This window comes from Chanodichthys erythropterus, chromosome 12, assembly GCF_024489055.1.
Source record: "Chanodichthys erythropterus isolate Z2021 chromosome 12, ASM2448905v1, whole genome shotgun sequence".
Classification (NCBI taxonomy): Eukaryota; Metazoa; Chordata; class Actinopteri; order Cypriniformes; family Xenocyprididae; genus Chanodichthys; species Chanodichthys erythropterus.
In genome coordinates this window covers 36768143-36784093 of record NC_090232.1, presented here as the reverse complement: position 1 = coordinate 36784093, position 15951 = coordinate 36768143, and the positions used below count along the sequence as shown (strand labels likewise).

General features: G+C 35.7%; 1 protein-coding gene across 3 annotated transcripts in view; it reads left to right on the top strand.

Annotated features, from left to right (window-relative positions):
* fbxo41 (F-box protein 41) overlaps positions 1 to 12782 on the top strand; it is a 67309-nt gene extending 54527 nt beyond the window's left edge. For 2 of the 3 annotated variants that reach the window (XM_067405063.1, XM_067405062.1), the window contains exons 8-13: positions 446 to 598; positions 1682 to 1777; positions 3687 to 3805; positions 5575 to 5733; positions 6028 to 6143; positions 8800 to 12782. In XM_067405063.1, coding sequence (XP_067261164.1) covers positions 446 to 598; positions 1682 to 1777; positions 3687 to 3805; positions 5575 to 5733; positions 6028 to 6143; positions 8800 to 8862 — 706 coding nt within the window. In that variant the 3' untranslated portion in view covers positions 8863 to 12782. The remainder of the gene's footprint in view (positions 1 to 445; positions 599 to 1681; positions 1778 to 3686; positions 3806 to 5574; positions 5734 to 6027; positions 6144 to 8799) is intronic. The other variant, XR_010896783.1, reaches the window with a different exon arrangement.
* The last annotated feature ends 3169 nt before the right edge of the window (positions 12783 to 15951 follow it).

Genomic DNA, 15951 nt, shown 5'->3' with positions numbered 1-15951 from the left:
AGCTGAGTCGACACACTGATTCATCTGTGCTCCGATGCTTTCTGAAGCAGTGTTTTGAAATCGGTCATCACTAAATAAGTTGTTTTTTTGTTTTTGGCGCACCAAAAATATTCTTGTCGCTTTATAATATTAACATTGAACCACTGTACTCACATGAACCGATTTAAATATGTTTTTAGTACCTTTATGGATCTTGACAGAGGAAGTGTCATTGCTCCCTATGGAGGCCTCACGGAGCCATCGGATTTCAATTAAAATATCTTAATTTGTATTCCGAAGATTAACGAAGGTCTTACGGGTGTGGAACGGCATGAGGCTGAGTAATAAATGACAGAATTTTCATTTTTGGGTGAACTCACCCTTTAACTTTATTAGGACGTCTGGTCACTGTAGTCGTGAACTGAAATATTAATAGATTTTCTCTTTCTTTCTTTTTTTTGTTTAGTGGCTGTCTTGAGGAGGGTCTGGAGGCTTTGTTGAAAGCTACCGGCAGTAATCTGCTCATCCTGAAGGTGTCTCATTGTCCAAATCTGTTGACTGATCGCTCTCTGTGGTTGGCAAGCTGTTATTGCAGGGCACTACAGGCTGTCACATACAGGTTGGTCCACAAGGGAGCACTGTTTTGTATACCATATATCCTTTTAACGCACAATTTTCTGACACATTTCATTCTGATTGGTTAATTGCAAAATTTTGCAGTCAGATATTGTTTGTATTATGACCCCTAAACTGAATAAATGACCACTGTCCATAGGAGACATACATAGCTGTAATAAAAATAATATCAACTCTTGAATTTTTCATGTCTATTTAGTTATTCAGTAAGCAATCATAATCATATCACAGCATAAATTGGATGATGTTTAAGTATTGTTTAAGGATGCAGAAATCCTTTCGGGGTTTATGCAATGACCTGTAGACTTCACTTACATATAACTTAGCTTAACTAAGGGCATAAGTTCACAAGAGTTTGTAAGATACTCACTTTTGTACAGAGCCCCTAAAGGGATATGGTGATCTTTAAAAAAATGATATGGGAGGAAAAATTATATGTCAGTGCTTTTGTGTTCTTGAACTAAGCAACTAAATGCATTCATTAACATGTTTATTTCTACTATGAGCTGCACTGACCTTGGAGATAATTAAAAAAAAAGTTTTCTGGCTAATATATGTATGAATTTTATAAGCACGCAGTCAAAACCACAAAAGTACAGAGTCCTTAATGGGGTGGTGATGGTGATGGGGGAAAAATATGAGATGGGAGGAAAAATGGTATTTCAGTGCTTTTGCATTCACATACAAAATGTTTGGAATCTCTCGCAAAAAAAAAAAAAAAAAAAAGGCTTGCAAAACATTTGCATTCTCTCGCTTGCAGAAGCACTGAAATATAGTTTTTCCTCCCACCTCATATTATGTCCAAGTTTTGTGAGCGAAGTTTCTCAAGGGAACTCAATAGTTTTGTGAGCAAACATAACTGCATTGAAATACACTGTGTGCTAATAAAATTCATACATATATTTACCAGAAAGCTTTTCGAATTATCTCCAAAGGGCAGTGCAAATCAGAGTAGAAATAAACATGTTAATTAATGTATTTGTTTGCTTAGGTACTTTTGGCAGGTCAAAACAGGGTTTGCAAGGCAGAGAAAGAAGGTTTTTCTCAGATACTGATTATGTTTTAGGAGTGCAACAGACCCTGTTGGACAGGAGGTTATCTGGGCATTAGGAGCTGGTTGCAGAGACATAATCTCACTACAGGTGGCGCCTTTGCATCCATGGTAAGATCGAAACAGTAATTTGTTTCAAAGTTGTGCTGTCAAACGATTAATCGTGATTTACAAAATATATATGTGTGTACTGTTTATATTTATTATGTATATATAAAATAAAAAACTAGGGCTTGGACAATACATCGATTATATCAATTCGCGATAGAATCTAGAGCGATTCTGATATTTTCCGATGTATCGCGATTCTCTCTCGAATCGATTCTGAGCTTAGTTTAGATTCAGCAGATGTACTCTGCCTGTTTCCAGTTCCTTTACACACAACTTAAACCTAAAATAATCATTCATAAAGTTTGAAAAGGTTGAAGCAAATTACAAGGGTGTTTGCAGTGGGCTGTTTACATTAATCTCACGTCATATTCTGAGCCAAGGTGCAAGTATATTTAACCACTTACATGACTCAGCCGCATGCACAAGCGGTCTCCAACAGTCTTCTTCATGAGCATTTGAGTGTGCAGTTAAAAACGAGCCTAGAGCGCCATCTGCTGTTAAAAACTAAGCTCAGAATCGATTCGAGAGAGAAAATCCAGAATCATTGTATCACGATATGAGAATCGATGTATTGTCCCAGCCCTAATAAATACACACACATACATGTATTTATTTAAGAAGTATATACATGTATATATTTATATTTATTTACAATTTATATTATTCATAAATATAAATATGTTATACACTACCGCTCAAAAGTTTGGGATTGGTAAGATTTTTAATGTTTTTAAAAGAAGTTTCGTCTGCTCACCAAGGCTTAATTTATTTAATTAAAAATACAGTAAAAACAGTAATATTGTGAAATATTATTACTATTTAAAATATCTGTTTTCTATTTGAATATATTTGTCAAAGTAATTTATTCTTGTGATGGCAAAGCTGAATTTTCAGCATCATTGTTCCAGTCTTCAGTGTCACATGATCCTTCAGAAATCATTCTAATATGATGATTAGTTCCTCAAGAAATATTTGTTATTATTATCAATGTTGAAAACAGTTGTGTACTTGTTTTTCAGGATTCCTTGAATAGAAAGTTCAAAAGAACAGCATTTATCTGAAATACAAAGCTTTTGTAACATTTTATACTACCGTTCAAAAGTTTGGGGTCAGTAAGAATTTTTATTTTTATTTTTTTGAAAAGAAATTAAAAAAATTAATACTTTTATTCAGCAAGGATGCATTAAATCAATCAAAAGATGTTACAAAAGATTAGATTTTTAGATAAACACTGTTCTTTTGAACTTTCTAGTCATCAAAGAATCCTGAAAAAAAATATTGTACACAAATATTTTGTACAATTGTACACAATAAATGTTTCTTGAGCAGCAAATTGACATATTAGAATGATTTCTGAAGGATCGTGTGACACTGAAGACTGGATTAACGATGCTGAAAATTCAGCTTTGCCAACACAAGAATAAATTACATTTTAAAATATTTTCAAATAGAAAACAGTTATTTTAAATTGTAATAATATTTCACAATATTACTGTTTTTGCTGTATTTTTAATTAAGTAAATGCAGCCTTGGTGAACAGACGAAACTTATTTTAAAAACATTAAAAATCTTACCGATCCCAAACTTTTAAGCGGTAGTATAAATATAATATATTTTTGTTAAATATATACATGCATGTCTGTGTGTTTATATATACATAATAAATATACACATCACACACAAGTATTATGTAAACACAAACTTTTATTTTGGATGCGATTAATCGCGATTAATCATTTGACAGCACTGTTTCAAGGACAGTTATAGATTTTTTTTTTTGTTGTTCTACATGGCTTGATAGCTTAAATATTATATAAATTTTTTAACATTTGTATTTGACAGGAAAAAAAAAAACACTTTTAAAAAAGTGTAATGTAAATAATTTTAAATGTAAGTTCTCTTTGTGCAGTCAGCAGCCAGCACGCTTCAGTAACAGGTGCTTGCAGACTATTGGCAGATGCTGGCCACATCTGAGAGCTTTGGGAGTGGGCGGGGCTGGCTGTGGCATACAGGGATTGGCTTCTTTGGGTGAGTGTTTGCCATTTGTCATTTTTATTTTTGTGAATACTTTTATTCAGGACACAATAAATTGTTTGAAGGCGCACTAAAGGTGAAATATTGACAGCTAGCAGTTGAACTCGGTACTGCGGTCTAAATTCAAAATATTGGAGAGAGGTTTTTCACATCCCCTCCTCTTCAGACTGGATGCTCAGGCAGGCGGGTTGCCAGAATGAGGACACACAGCAGAAACGAGCGTAATTTACAATGGAAATTGATGAGCCTTACAGTGTAAATACATATGCAATGTTTTTATTTCCAAGGATTTTTATGTTTGGTTGAATTTGCTATCTCTGACCCAATTTGTTTGCTACCGTCACTGCGTTTTCCACCAACTGGCAACCCAAGGTGTCAAAATACTATTGGGTAAATTGGCAGAGGGCTGGATCACACAGACCAAAACAAAAACAGACATTCTGACATGGAGCGCACATTTCAAAGTAGCATTGTTTTTCGGAGAAACAAGCATTTGAGCATTTTTCCCACATCTCTGCAATCATGTTATGGGTTTTTCTATGATGTAGTACAGTCAAAAAATTACACAGAGCACCTTTGCAAGTTGACAGTAAAGACTTGTAAAGATTTGTTACAAAAAAAAAAGATTTCTTTATATTCATCAAGAATCATGAAAGAAAAAAAAAAGTATCAGTTTCCACAAAAATATTTAGTTGAACAACTTTTTACAACATTCATAATTATAAGAAATGTTCAGCATATTTCTGAAGGATCATGTGACACTGAAGACTGGAGTAATGATGCTAAAAAATCTGCTTTGCCATCACAGGAATACATGTAAAAATATATGAAAACAGAATACAGTTATACACAATAATACTATACTGTATTTTTAATCAAATAAATGCAGTCCTGGTCAGCTTTGGTCTGTGTGTATCTTTGTAAATTACCTATGCTTTGGATTTTTGGATTTTAAATTATTATTCTACTAACCGTAGATACCGTACAGTTGTCCTCATATCAGCATTACAAGGCAACATCACTCAACCCTATTATCTATCTAGAATAGACAAGAACTTGTTATTCACATTGAAAACTGGGGCAAAGAGACAACGGAAATGACACTTTTAACATGCTTCTGGAAGCACATTGTACTATAAATAAATGTTTTGAAGAAGGAAAGAGCCATTTTCTTTTATGCTGTCTGTTTTGTAACCTACTTTACTTTACCATTTCATTTAGATATAATGGTTTTGACCTTTCTAAATCAGAAGATTTCACCTGAGCTTTACATAGAGCACTCAGAAGCACTGAATCAGGAAGATAAACAGAATTGTTTTTGAATTTGTTATTTTACTTGTTTTTCTCAGTCTACCTTTCAGTTATTTTGTTCCAGTCCAGTTCAAAATGACAAAACACATCATGAAATTAGTTCATAGCCATACTACATGTGCACTATATTAGGTGAGTTGTTCTCTCCGTGTGCCCACCTAAATATAGTTCTCATTGGTGGTATGGGTAGGTTTAAGGTTGGGATAAGGTGTAAGGAATGGGTCAATATCCAGTGTATTTATAAATGTAATTACAGATGTAATTACATGCAGGTATTCTTAAAATTAGAAGTACAATGTAAAAACATGTATGTACACAATAAGTGCATTGTATCAAATGATTAATTTAAATGTGAGTACATAGTAGTTAAGGCCACCTAATAGAAAATGGGACCAGGCATTCTTTGTTGCGTTTCTCCACAAATGACCCTCTTTGTGTGTATATATCTTCAGCAAGGAACTGCATGAGGCTGCAGGTGCTTGAGTTGGACCACGTCAGTGAAATAAATCAGGAAGTGGCTGCTGAGATGTGCCGAGAGGGACTGAAGGGTCTGGAGATGCTGGTGCTCACCTCCACTCCTGTTACCCCTAAAGCCCTGCTTCACTTCAATAGTGAGTCCACACTCACTGATTCGGATTCTCAGTCATTATTATTGTTTAGTATTTTGTTCAACAGTAATTGTATTTGTGCATGATACTAATGAATATTCTGCTGTATTTGAACTTCATTTCAAATTATACTTATAAAGTGTCCAAAATGATGTAGGAAAACTCAGAATAAACATTAAATTTGCTAGCATCTCTAGATGTGGAGCTATGAATGAGATGAAATACTCCCACATTTCCTGTAAAATGATTCTCCTGCCTTCGTTCCCTTACTCACTCTCTGCTCCACTCTCTTCACAGGTGTGTGTCGTAACCTGAAGTCTATTGTAGTCCAGATCGGTATAGAAGATTACTTTGAAGACCCCAACAGCCCCGAGGCCAGAAAACTCTTTGATGAAATGGTGAACAAGCTGCAGGTATGGAATCATCAACACAAATAAGTCTTTGAGACATCTGAGGCCATCAAATATTTGACCCATCCATCTGCCAGACTAAAATTACCAGCAAAAGCTGTTCAGTAGTAATTTAGTCTTAGGCCATGGGGTTTCCTGTGTCTGAGACAGTGTTAAAGATGAGTAAGTGAAAGCAGAAGAACCTCTCACAGCTGCCGTGTCGAGGAACCATGAGTCAAATGCAAGTGATTCATCTCATCCATTTGCTGGCTTTGAGGATGCAGGAAGCTGCCTCTTCTCTGTTCTGACTCTAGATAAGCTGGGAGAGGAAGTGGAAGTGGGGTTATACCCACCCACGTTAAAACTCCTGTTTAAGTTACTTGCAGGATATCTTACACAAGCTGTGCCAAAATGGGCTGCTGTAGATGACCGAGTGCATTGCTCATCGTATATAATTTTCAGAAGAGGCTCAAAAATATTTTGTACTTGTTCAGAAACTGCCCACAGTTTATTTCCATCTCAGTGTGGAAGCAGATTTATAGTGTCCTTAAATATTCAAATCTATATCATCTCAGCGATTTGGCTTCTCCATGTGGTTCTATTGATGAAAGTTTGTTTAAAAAAAAGAGCCTATAATCACATCAAACCCACTGAACCCATCAAAATACACGTGCAGATTGTGATTTTAATCTAGAGACATTTTAAAATTATGTAACTTTAATGCCTCATTGCCAGGCATTTTCCCCCTTTTTATCCAAAGATACTTACAAATGAAAAACAAAGCAAGCAGTTTATTACAAACACTAACGAAATAAAAAAGAGAATGGTACATTATTTTACCAGGCAGGCACTTTCGGTTTTTGAATTTCTTTTAAATTCCAGTTAAATTCCTGCAATTGGATTGAATTTGAGTTATTGTAGCAACAGAATGTGGAATTGTAATTTGAATTTAAAGATGCACTATAGAACTTTGTATGGAAGCTTGTTTCTGCCACTGAATAAAAAATAAAAAAGGTAATTGCGACTTTTTATCTCAATTTGACCCTTTGGCGGGAGTTTGATTGACAAGCGATCTAACCAATCATAACGCTGAATCCGGCGTTTGTCCGAAAAAGCAGTCAGGAGTTAGAAGATTAACCTTGGTGGACTTGAAAAATGGAATGTACTGACGTCTTTCCGCGTTTGAAACAACATTCCTTCTCATGTTCATTCCTGTTTATTTGATGCTATAAATGAACTCGTATGAAGAGACGAACGGTTCACGAGCCGCTTGAGTTGAGGCGCTACAGCGATCTGTCACGACACAGTAAAGAGCCACAAAACGGTTTTTATTGTTCAAATTTCTTTAAAAAATTACAAAGTTAGAAATCTGGGACTTTGTTTAATATCATGTTACCTGCTCTGTCTTGTCTGTCGACGTGTTGTCAGTGTCCTCTTTGCTCCACAATGTATTTTTCACTCTGTGTGGTATGACAGTGATGGCTTGTCGGACAAAGCAACAGTAACTAAGGGGGACTGGTCTTTGCGAAGAGTCAATTCTGGCTTTTTCTCAGAATTGTGAGATATAAACTCACAATTGTGAGGTATAAATTCATAATTGTGAGATATAAACTTGCAATCCTAAGTTATAAAGTCAGAATTGAGTGATATAAACTCACAACTGTGAAATATAAAATTGCCTAAATTATTACATTATTAGCTAACTGCATTCTCTAAATTGTAATTTTGACATGCATTCTCTGTAAAACTGCTTTGAAACGATATGCATCATGAAAAGCGCTATACAAATAAATGTGAATTGAATTGAATTATAGTTAGAATTGCGATTTAAAGTCACAATTGTGCTTATATCTCGCAATTGTTTATATCTTCTGACTTTTTCTTGCAATTTTGACTTCTTTTCTTAGAATTGTGTGATATAAACTTGCAATTGCGAGTTATAAAGTCCAATTCTGAGGACTTTTTTTCTCAGAATTGAGAGTTTCTCACAATTCTGACTTTATAACTCACAATTGCGATTTTATATCACACAATTCTGAAAGAGAAAAAAAAGTCAGAATTGCGAGATGTAAACTTGCAAATGTGAGGAAATTACCTCTCAAGTCTCAATTACCTCTTCTATTTTTTTATTCAGTGGCGGAAACAAGCTTTCATAACTTTGACCTCTCTATTGCCATCTGTGGTTGAAACATTAAATTGTTCATTGTACATTGTTCTGTGTTATTTTAGTGTTGTTTATATATTATTATAGTATTTAATAATATTTTTAATTAACTTTTATTTTTGTACTTTCAGTTTTTTTTTTATTTTAGTGCTTTTGTTAATGTATTTTTAGTAATTTTGTTAAAATATTTTTATTAGTTAAATATTTCTATTTATCTAGAATTTATTTTTATTTCTGTTTTAGTATTAGCAATTGTAGTTCTTAAGTACTGAGTAATATTAATTAACTACATGTACTTACTATAGAGTTACGGTTAGGGTTTGTTTTAGGGTTAGTTACTTGTAATTATGCATAATTTACTCTTATTACTATAGTAAGCACATGTAGTAACGTGTAACTATGTCATCTTAAAATAAAGTGTTGCCTCACTTTTTACTATGAATTATCCATACGACATTCATATTTCCAGAAATATATAACCTGTTCATTCATATCCTTTCTGCTGCCTTCTCTTAGGCACTCAAGAAAAGACCTGGTTTCTCCAAAATCCTCCATGTGAAGGCAGATGGCTTGTGCTAACTGTGCTGTGTTGAGGCCAGAGCCATATGAAGGTTCACCGAATATTTCAACCTGATCGAGTCATTCTCTCCTTGATGAAACGAGGAAGAATCAAACACTTCCGCTTCAGTTTGAACCCTAAACACCAGTCTACCACACCAAGACGGGCGCATCTGTTAGCTTTGACAAGACGCAACCAAACAGAGGAGCCTGTAAAGATAATACGTAACAAACTCTACGAGAAGGCATGATTACTTGCCTTGGATCCCGTTCCAACAGTCAGACCCAATTCAAAACAAGTTACGATTATATACAAAGGATTTTTCTCCTACTTGCCAAACGCACTAAACTTTAAAAAGATCTCAGAGAACATGTTGTCTCTCTTCAGAGCACAGCGCTACAGGAGGGAACAGTCTCATATTCCAGATTGACCTGAAACGTAAAATCAATGTGAAATCAAAACAGCACAAATTTAAAATGCACATGCGTAAGTTATTAATCCGGGAGTGTGTGTTTGTGTGATCAGATCGATTGTTTCCCCAACATTCATCAAAGAGGCGCATTCGTTCATTAGTCGTCTGGATGCTTCAACCAGCCATATTACTTGGACAGTTTCGACATAACATAATCACCAGCTTCAAACATGGCTTACCGAGACCCTTCTTTAGGGGATGCCATAGAAACTACTATTACTTGCAGATATCTTGTGTCCATAAGCACGAGTTCAAACCGAATGAAGAAGCCAATATCCGCTGCCTCATTCATGTCAGTCCCTCCCGTATGTCCATAACCAAGGTCTCTCTGGCAAGAGATTGTTTCTCATCATTGGATCTGTTGTTCCAGACTCATTTGCTATGCCTTCTCCATAATGTGCCATCCATAGTTTCGACATCTTGTTTTCGAGGTTGAACTTTGCTCATTCCCAACGTGCCATTAGTGAATACCCTACAAGGTGTGCACTTATCTAAAGGGAATTTAAGGGCAAATTCACATAGTGATGGATATAGCTCATGGTGCTGTCACCCCAATCTACGCCTACTGTTTCACCTCAGATGTCAATGTCTCCATCTCTTTCATCACTTACTGTTCAAACTTCTGATGGGACTCAGGCTGGTGGAGTGGAATAGATCACTTCCCCATCTGCTCTGTTGACTTCAGATGGTACTTTCCATGTTCTAAAGGTAGACATCACTGAATGGAGAATTCAGATTCTGAGTTCTGAATGTACACACTGCACAATCGAATAGAAGGGTGTCGCATTAGGTTCTTCACGGAATCTATAAGAACTGCACTTTGGAAATGTGTGAGTTAGGTTTGGCTTTGGTTCCTCGGACCTTTAATTGTTGGAACTAGGACGTACGTTAACATTAACAATAGCCATATTAGGCTGGTGCAGTCAGACTAGAAAATGAAAAATGATTCTGCACAGCTGAGATTGAATTCAATATTCATAGCCTCGTTTTGTCAAGGCCAGCATTGTGAAGTTAACATTTACATTTGTTTTCAAAGAGAACAGGTTTATTTACTGGTATATTTTGGATGCACTTTTGAGTAGATCGCATGACATGTCAGGTTTTGCTTTCTGTTTGAATATCACTCCATGGTTAGGAAGAGGTTTACTCTGAAAATTAATGTTAGAGCACTTAAATGGTTTTAGCTAGAAGTCAATCGTACAAAGAAACTAGAATATGCCATTCTCATCAAGTTTCTTTTTTTAAAGAAAAATCATGCTGATGCAATAATACTGATGCAAGTAATGGTCTCGACCGCTCTCGGTGCTGTACCACTTACCCATCAGGCATTTCTGCTCCCCTTGGCCAGTCTCCGAGCTGAAATCACACAGTCTAAACGGTCTACTCTAAGTGCTTTAGTCAAGGCGAGCACCTCTTTGGTGCAACGTTCTACTTCCTGTCTTAAAACACATAATGGGGCTTGAATTAGCACGAGTGGAGGCCTGAGGTTACTTCCGGATGGCTGTTCAAATGAGGCGATGTGGACCAGAATGGAAACTACAAGACCATCTTAAAGAAAGAAGTTGCAGATGTAGAACAGGGCAACTTACCAACCCCAACCCCACACAACGACTTTTCACGTGTACTGGCACTCTTGTCTTCTGAAGACTTTAAAAAAACTGTATGTATATGTTGTTTCTATAGGAGGGAATTACAAAACGGTGTAAATATTTGAAATGTAACAAAGAAAGAGACGACCTGAAGCGTTAACGGGTATCCCGTGTGGTGCCCGTACTGACTTCCAGATTTTCAAAGGTATGGAATTTGCAGTATGCTGTGTATGATAGATGCTTTATATTGAATGTGTATCAGAGTCCTATAGAGATGGAAATAATTTAAACAGAGTACAGTTTATTTCAACTATTTATTTCTATAAAAAGAGATGTCTATGATGATGGCATGTTTGTGCTAAAGCATTATATATCATGTTGCCTTTTCAACTGTTCTGCTGTAGATGTTATTAGATTATTAGATCTGAGTGCTCTGGATTACTGCTTGCTGCCTTTCATTTTTAGACTGAGCAACCGTTGCACCATTATTATGATAAAAGGTAACTGCTAATGTTTAGTATTAAGCCGTTGGTGTTCTGTTTTGTTTAACGTCAAGCCTTTTTAAAGAATCTGACATGTAATGCACTTTTTTTTTATCAGAGCACTTCCAATGCTCTGTGATGGTTGGTTTCATATAATTCATGTGCAATTCCTCTTTTCCTAAGCTTTGCACTGGAAGACTATCAGCTTTCCATTCATCATGTGATCGGTCCGTTCAATAGCGTTAGTGACTTTTTATGAAACCCTTGCATTTGAGGCATAGCATTAACCTGCAATATAAAAATAAATAGTAATATATATTAATATAATTGCTTGGTCATGTAAAAACATTCAATCATGTTTTTATTTTTTTGCTTTGACTTCAGTAAGTGGTGAAAGCGATGATGGATTAAAAGCACTTTGAATTTGAAACTTTGACTAAAAGAGATTCTCAATTGATACTGACAGATTTAGAAAATGTTTGTAACTTGGAGGGAAGAAAAGGAGATCGATCACAGAATGAAGACCTGAAGCAGTCAGAAAGATAAATATAACTTTTATGTGAGCATAACCATTGTTTCTGTACCACTGAACAGAACTTCTTTAAACAATCAGTTATAGTGGTGTTAACTATTGTTAGGTGCCAGATGTTGTGACAATTCATGTGTAGCTGTAATTGTAACCATCAAATCAATGACCTCTTATTAAAAGTATGTCAAAAAGACAAATCTACAAACAGATGATTTATTAATTGTGGAGTATTATCAGCTTTTTTGTTCCAATTACGTTTTGTGGAAAATAACGACAGAATGGCATTTACAATCTACAGTAAACAGCCATATTCAAACTCCACAGCCCTGGAATGAATATATTTTATTTTATTTCTGCTACTCTAGCCATAAATATGGTATTCATTCCTTGATTTGGCGATATTCATATACATCTTCCTCGATGTTCAGCTTTGTGCCGTCGTGTTCTTTAGTCATTGACATTACCTCTTAGGCTCTCGTTTGAATGATTGTATTTTATGCCCATCTGTCTGAACTGCTTTCATGCATTACCTCAAACATCTTCTGGCAACATAAATTAAATTGTTTTGCTTTTTTTTATACCAACAGATTGCATTGATGTTATTTAATGAATACCCTGCACATTCTCTGCTGTTGCACAAAAAGGCAATTCATCACCCATTGTTTAATATTTATTGGAAAATGTTCATGTTTAAACAATTTTCTTGTCTATGGGAACAAGTGACTGCAGACCTTTTTCTTTTCTTTTTTGTTCATTCGTTGTATTGTTGTGGCCTGCTTAATAGCATTTCTTATTGTCTTTTCAACCGGTTATCCCAGTTTGCGAAAATCTGATTATAAGAGTGTGATGGAATTGTTTACATTCCAAATCTCATGCCATTTTGTTCCAGGCATATTCTTTGAGTTCTAATAAAAATCTGATATATATATACTCATATTGTGTGAAGAGGTCTTTGTATTACTAACCACTGCATACTAGGAACATCCCACAAGCCGTTTTGGAGATGATCTGACTCAGTCATCTAGCCACTACTAATGAAACTTCAAAATCACTCAGATATTTTCACTTGCTCATTGTTCCTGCTTCTAGCACATGGAATTCAAGAACTGACTTTTCACTTGCTGCCCTTTGAATACAATAGCAACCCTTCGAAAGTTACTATTGTAATGCACTGTAAATCCCAACGCTCAAAATAATTAATTAGTTTGAGTAGGGCAAACTCAAATGAAACAATTTAGTTCAATCAAACAAACTTTTATGAGTATTTAGAACTTTTCTTTTTTTTTTGAGTTCACGAAACTGACACATTACACAAGTAATTTGAATTGTTTCATTGTTTTGTTTTATGAACTTGTTTCTTTTAATTTAGATAAACTTAAATTAACCTGAAACTGGGCTGGGATTTCTATTTCCCAGCATGACACTTGAAAGGGAGAATAAATGCTAAAATTAATTGTATATTTGTTTGTTTTTTTGTGCAAGATTAATATTAAGTGTGGGATTTAGTAGCATTTAATGCTTTGCTATCCCAATATAGAAGAGTTTCTGTTAAAGAGATAGTTCACCCAAAAATGAAAATGTGATGTTTATCTGCTTACCCCCAGGGCATCCAAGATGTAGAGGACTTTTTTTCTTCAGTCGAACGCAAATTATGATTTTTAACTGCAACCGCTGCCGTCTGTCAGTCAAATAATAGCAGTGATTGGGAACTTGAACAATAAGAGTCGAAAAAACTTCCATAGACAAGTTCAAATTAAACCCTGCGGCTCGTGACGGCACATTGATTTCCTAAGACACGAAACGATTGGTTTGTGCGAGAAACCGAACAGTATTTATATAATTTTTACCTCTAATACACCACTATGTCCAACTTCGTTCAGCTTCCGGCTAGTGAGGTCTGATCGCGCTCTGTCAACGGAAGTGATGTCTCGCGCTCATTGAAGTATATGGGTGAGACATCACTTCAGTCATCACAACGCGTTTTTTGACCTCACTAGCCGGAAGCTGAACGAAGTTGGACATAGTGGTGTATTAGAGGTAAAAATTATATACTGTTCGGTTTCTCGCACAAACCGATCGTTTCGTGTCTTAGGACATTAATGTGTCGTCATGAGCAGCAGGTTTTAATTTTGATTCGTCTACATCTTGGATGCACTGGGGGTAAGCAGATAAACATCAAATTTTAATTTTTGGGTGAACTATCCCTTTAAGTGTTTTTTTTACCATTATGTTGACGAGTGGAGCATATCGCTATGCAATGCTAATGTTATCAAAGCATTTTGTTACCAGTTCGTATTTGCTGAATTAGCTAGTTATAGCTAGCTAAATTTCTGCTAATATAATTTAAGATGTCAGCGCTAATAGCCTCATGGGCAGCTCAACATATTGCGCCATTGTGGGCGATCTGAGTTCATGTCCCGGCTCACAGACCTTTCCCGATTCCGTCCCTCTCTCTCTCTCTCTCTCTCTCTCTCTCTTCCAACTTCGCTTCCTGTCTTCTTATGTAATATATGTGTGTGTGTTAAGATTACATGATAATTTTAAGTTTATATGTTTATTAACTTACTCAAAAATTTCAAGTGAAGAGCAATTAAAATACAGGCGAACAAAACTGAAATATGCCACTTCTCCTAAATTCAAAATTTTAAGTTAAGAAATTCAAAGTTTATGTACCTAATTTTTTGAGTTTTGCTAACTTATTCGGGTTTACAGTGTGAAATAATCAATGTTATTCACTTCACCTGTCAGTTTTTTTTTTTTTTTTTTGGTATAAAATTCATACATTGTCACATTTTATTCATGTTGTATGTGGTCAACAAATAACAATAAAGTAATACTGCCAAACACAAATATCAAACCAAGGTGGCAGACGCTACCAAGCCTCGGAAGCCTCGCAAGGCGTTAAGCTGAGGGATGGAGAGGTCAAGACAGGAACTTCTGCGCCATTTGGAACTTCTGGGATCACAATGACCTTGACATGGAGTTCTGCCATAAAGTTGGCTGTGAAGGGCAAGGTGCCAGACACTACTGTGGAGGCTCGCCAAACCCACAAGACTCTACGGCTCAGAGGGAAACCTGGAACTGTGATGGGAAGTAGTGCAAATAAAATTTCCATTTTCCTGTTTCTTCTTTCTTAAAGGGTGGCCTGAAACAAATTACAGAAATCCTTTTGTCTACATACATTACATATGAGCTCTGACTTTAGAATCGTGTAACAATAAACAAAAAACATAAATGCATATAAAATAGTGAGTCAAAATGTGAATATTTGAGTCATTAGTAGCTAATCTTAGGCTCAGTGCTGCTCATCATGAAGGGAGCAGGATTTCCTCCAAACCAATCTGCCAGTTTGGGTCCTGCTGCAGGAGACGCTGAATCAGATGGCAGATGAGAGTCAGATTATAACCTTGAACTTTACATCTGCTGTCTTTGTAATAATCTGTAAGATTTAAGACTTAAAAGAAATTCCAGAAAATTCCTGCATCTTTTATGAAGCCACCTGTCCCAGGTGCTACTTTTTTTGTGATGAATGTCATCTTACTGCGTGACATTCTGAGTAAAAGCACTCCCAGTAACCACACAGAGGCAGATTTCCCTCTGCTTTTAATTCAGTACACCACAATAGTACGGTTTAGTGCCTGTGGAAGTTTTTGAAATAGTTCGTGTGCCTGAAGGAAAGACATTTTGTCTGATGAGTGAGCTTGAAATATAGCTATTTATAGGCGGCTGGATATACTTCATGCCCACTGGAATGAACATGTTTCACCACATTTTGATCTAAAGCAGGAAATATTAACCAAAAACATGATTCAGTCAAATAATAATTAAATACGTACTCACATTATGATGATTCCTCAGTTAGAGGCATTTTTGATTAAGATAGGGTTAATTGAGCCTTCATTAATGGATAATCATATTTAGCTGAAAGTTTATTTGATTTACCATCAATGTGTCTCGCATAGTAAATTTTGAAATTAGCATTTAGACGTTTTTTTCATTGTTAGCATGTTAGCTAACTAATGTTAACAAATGGAACC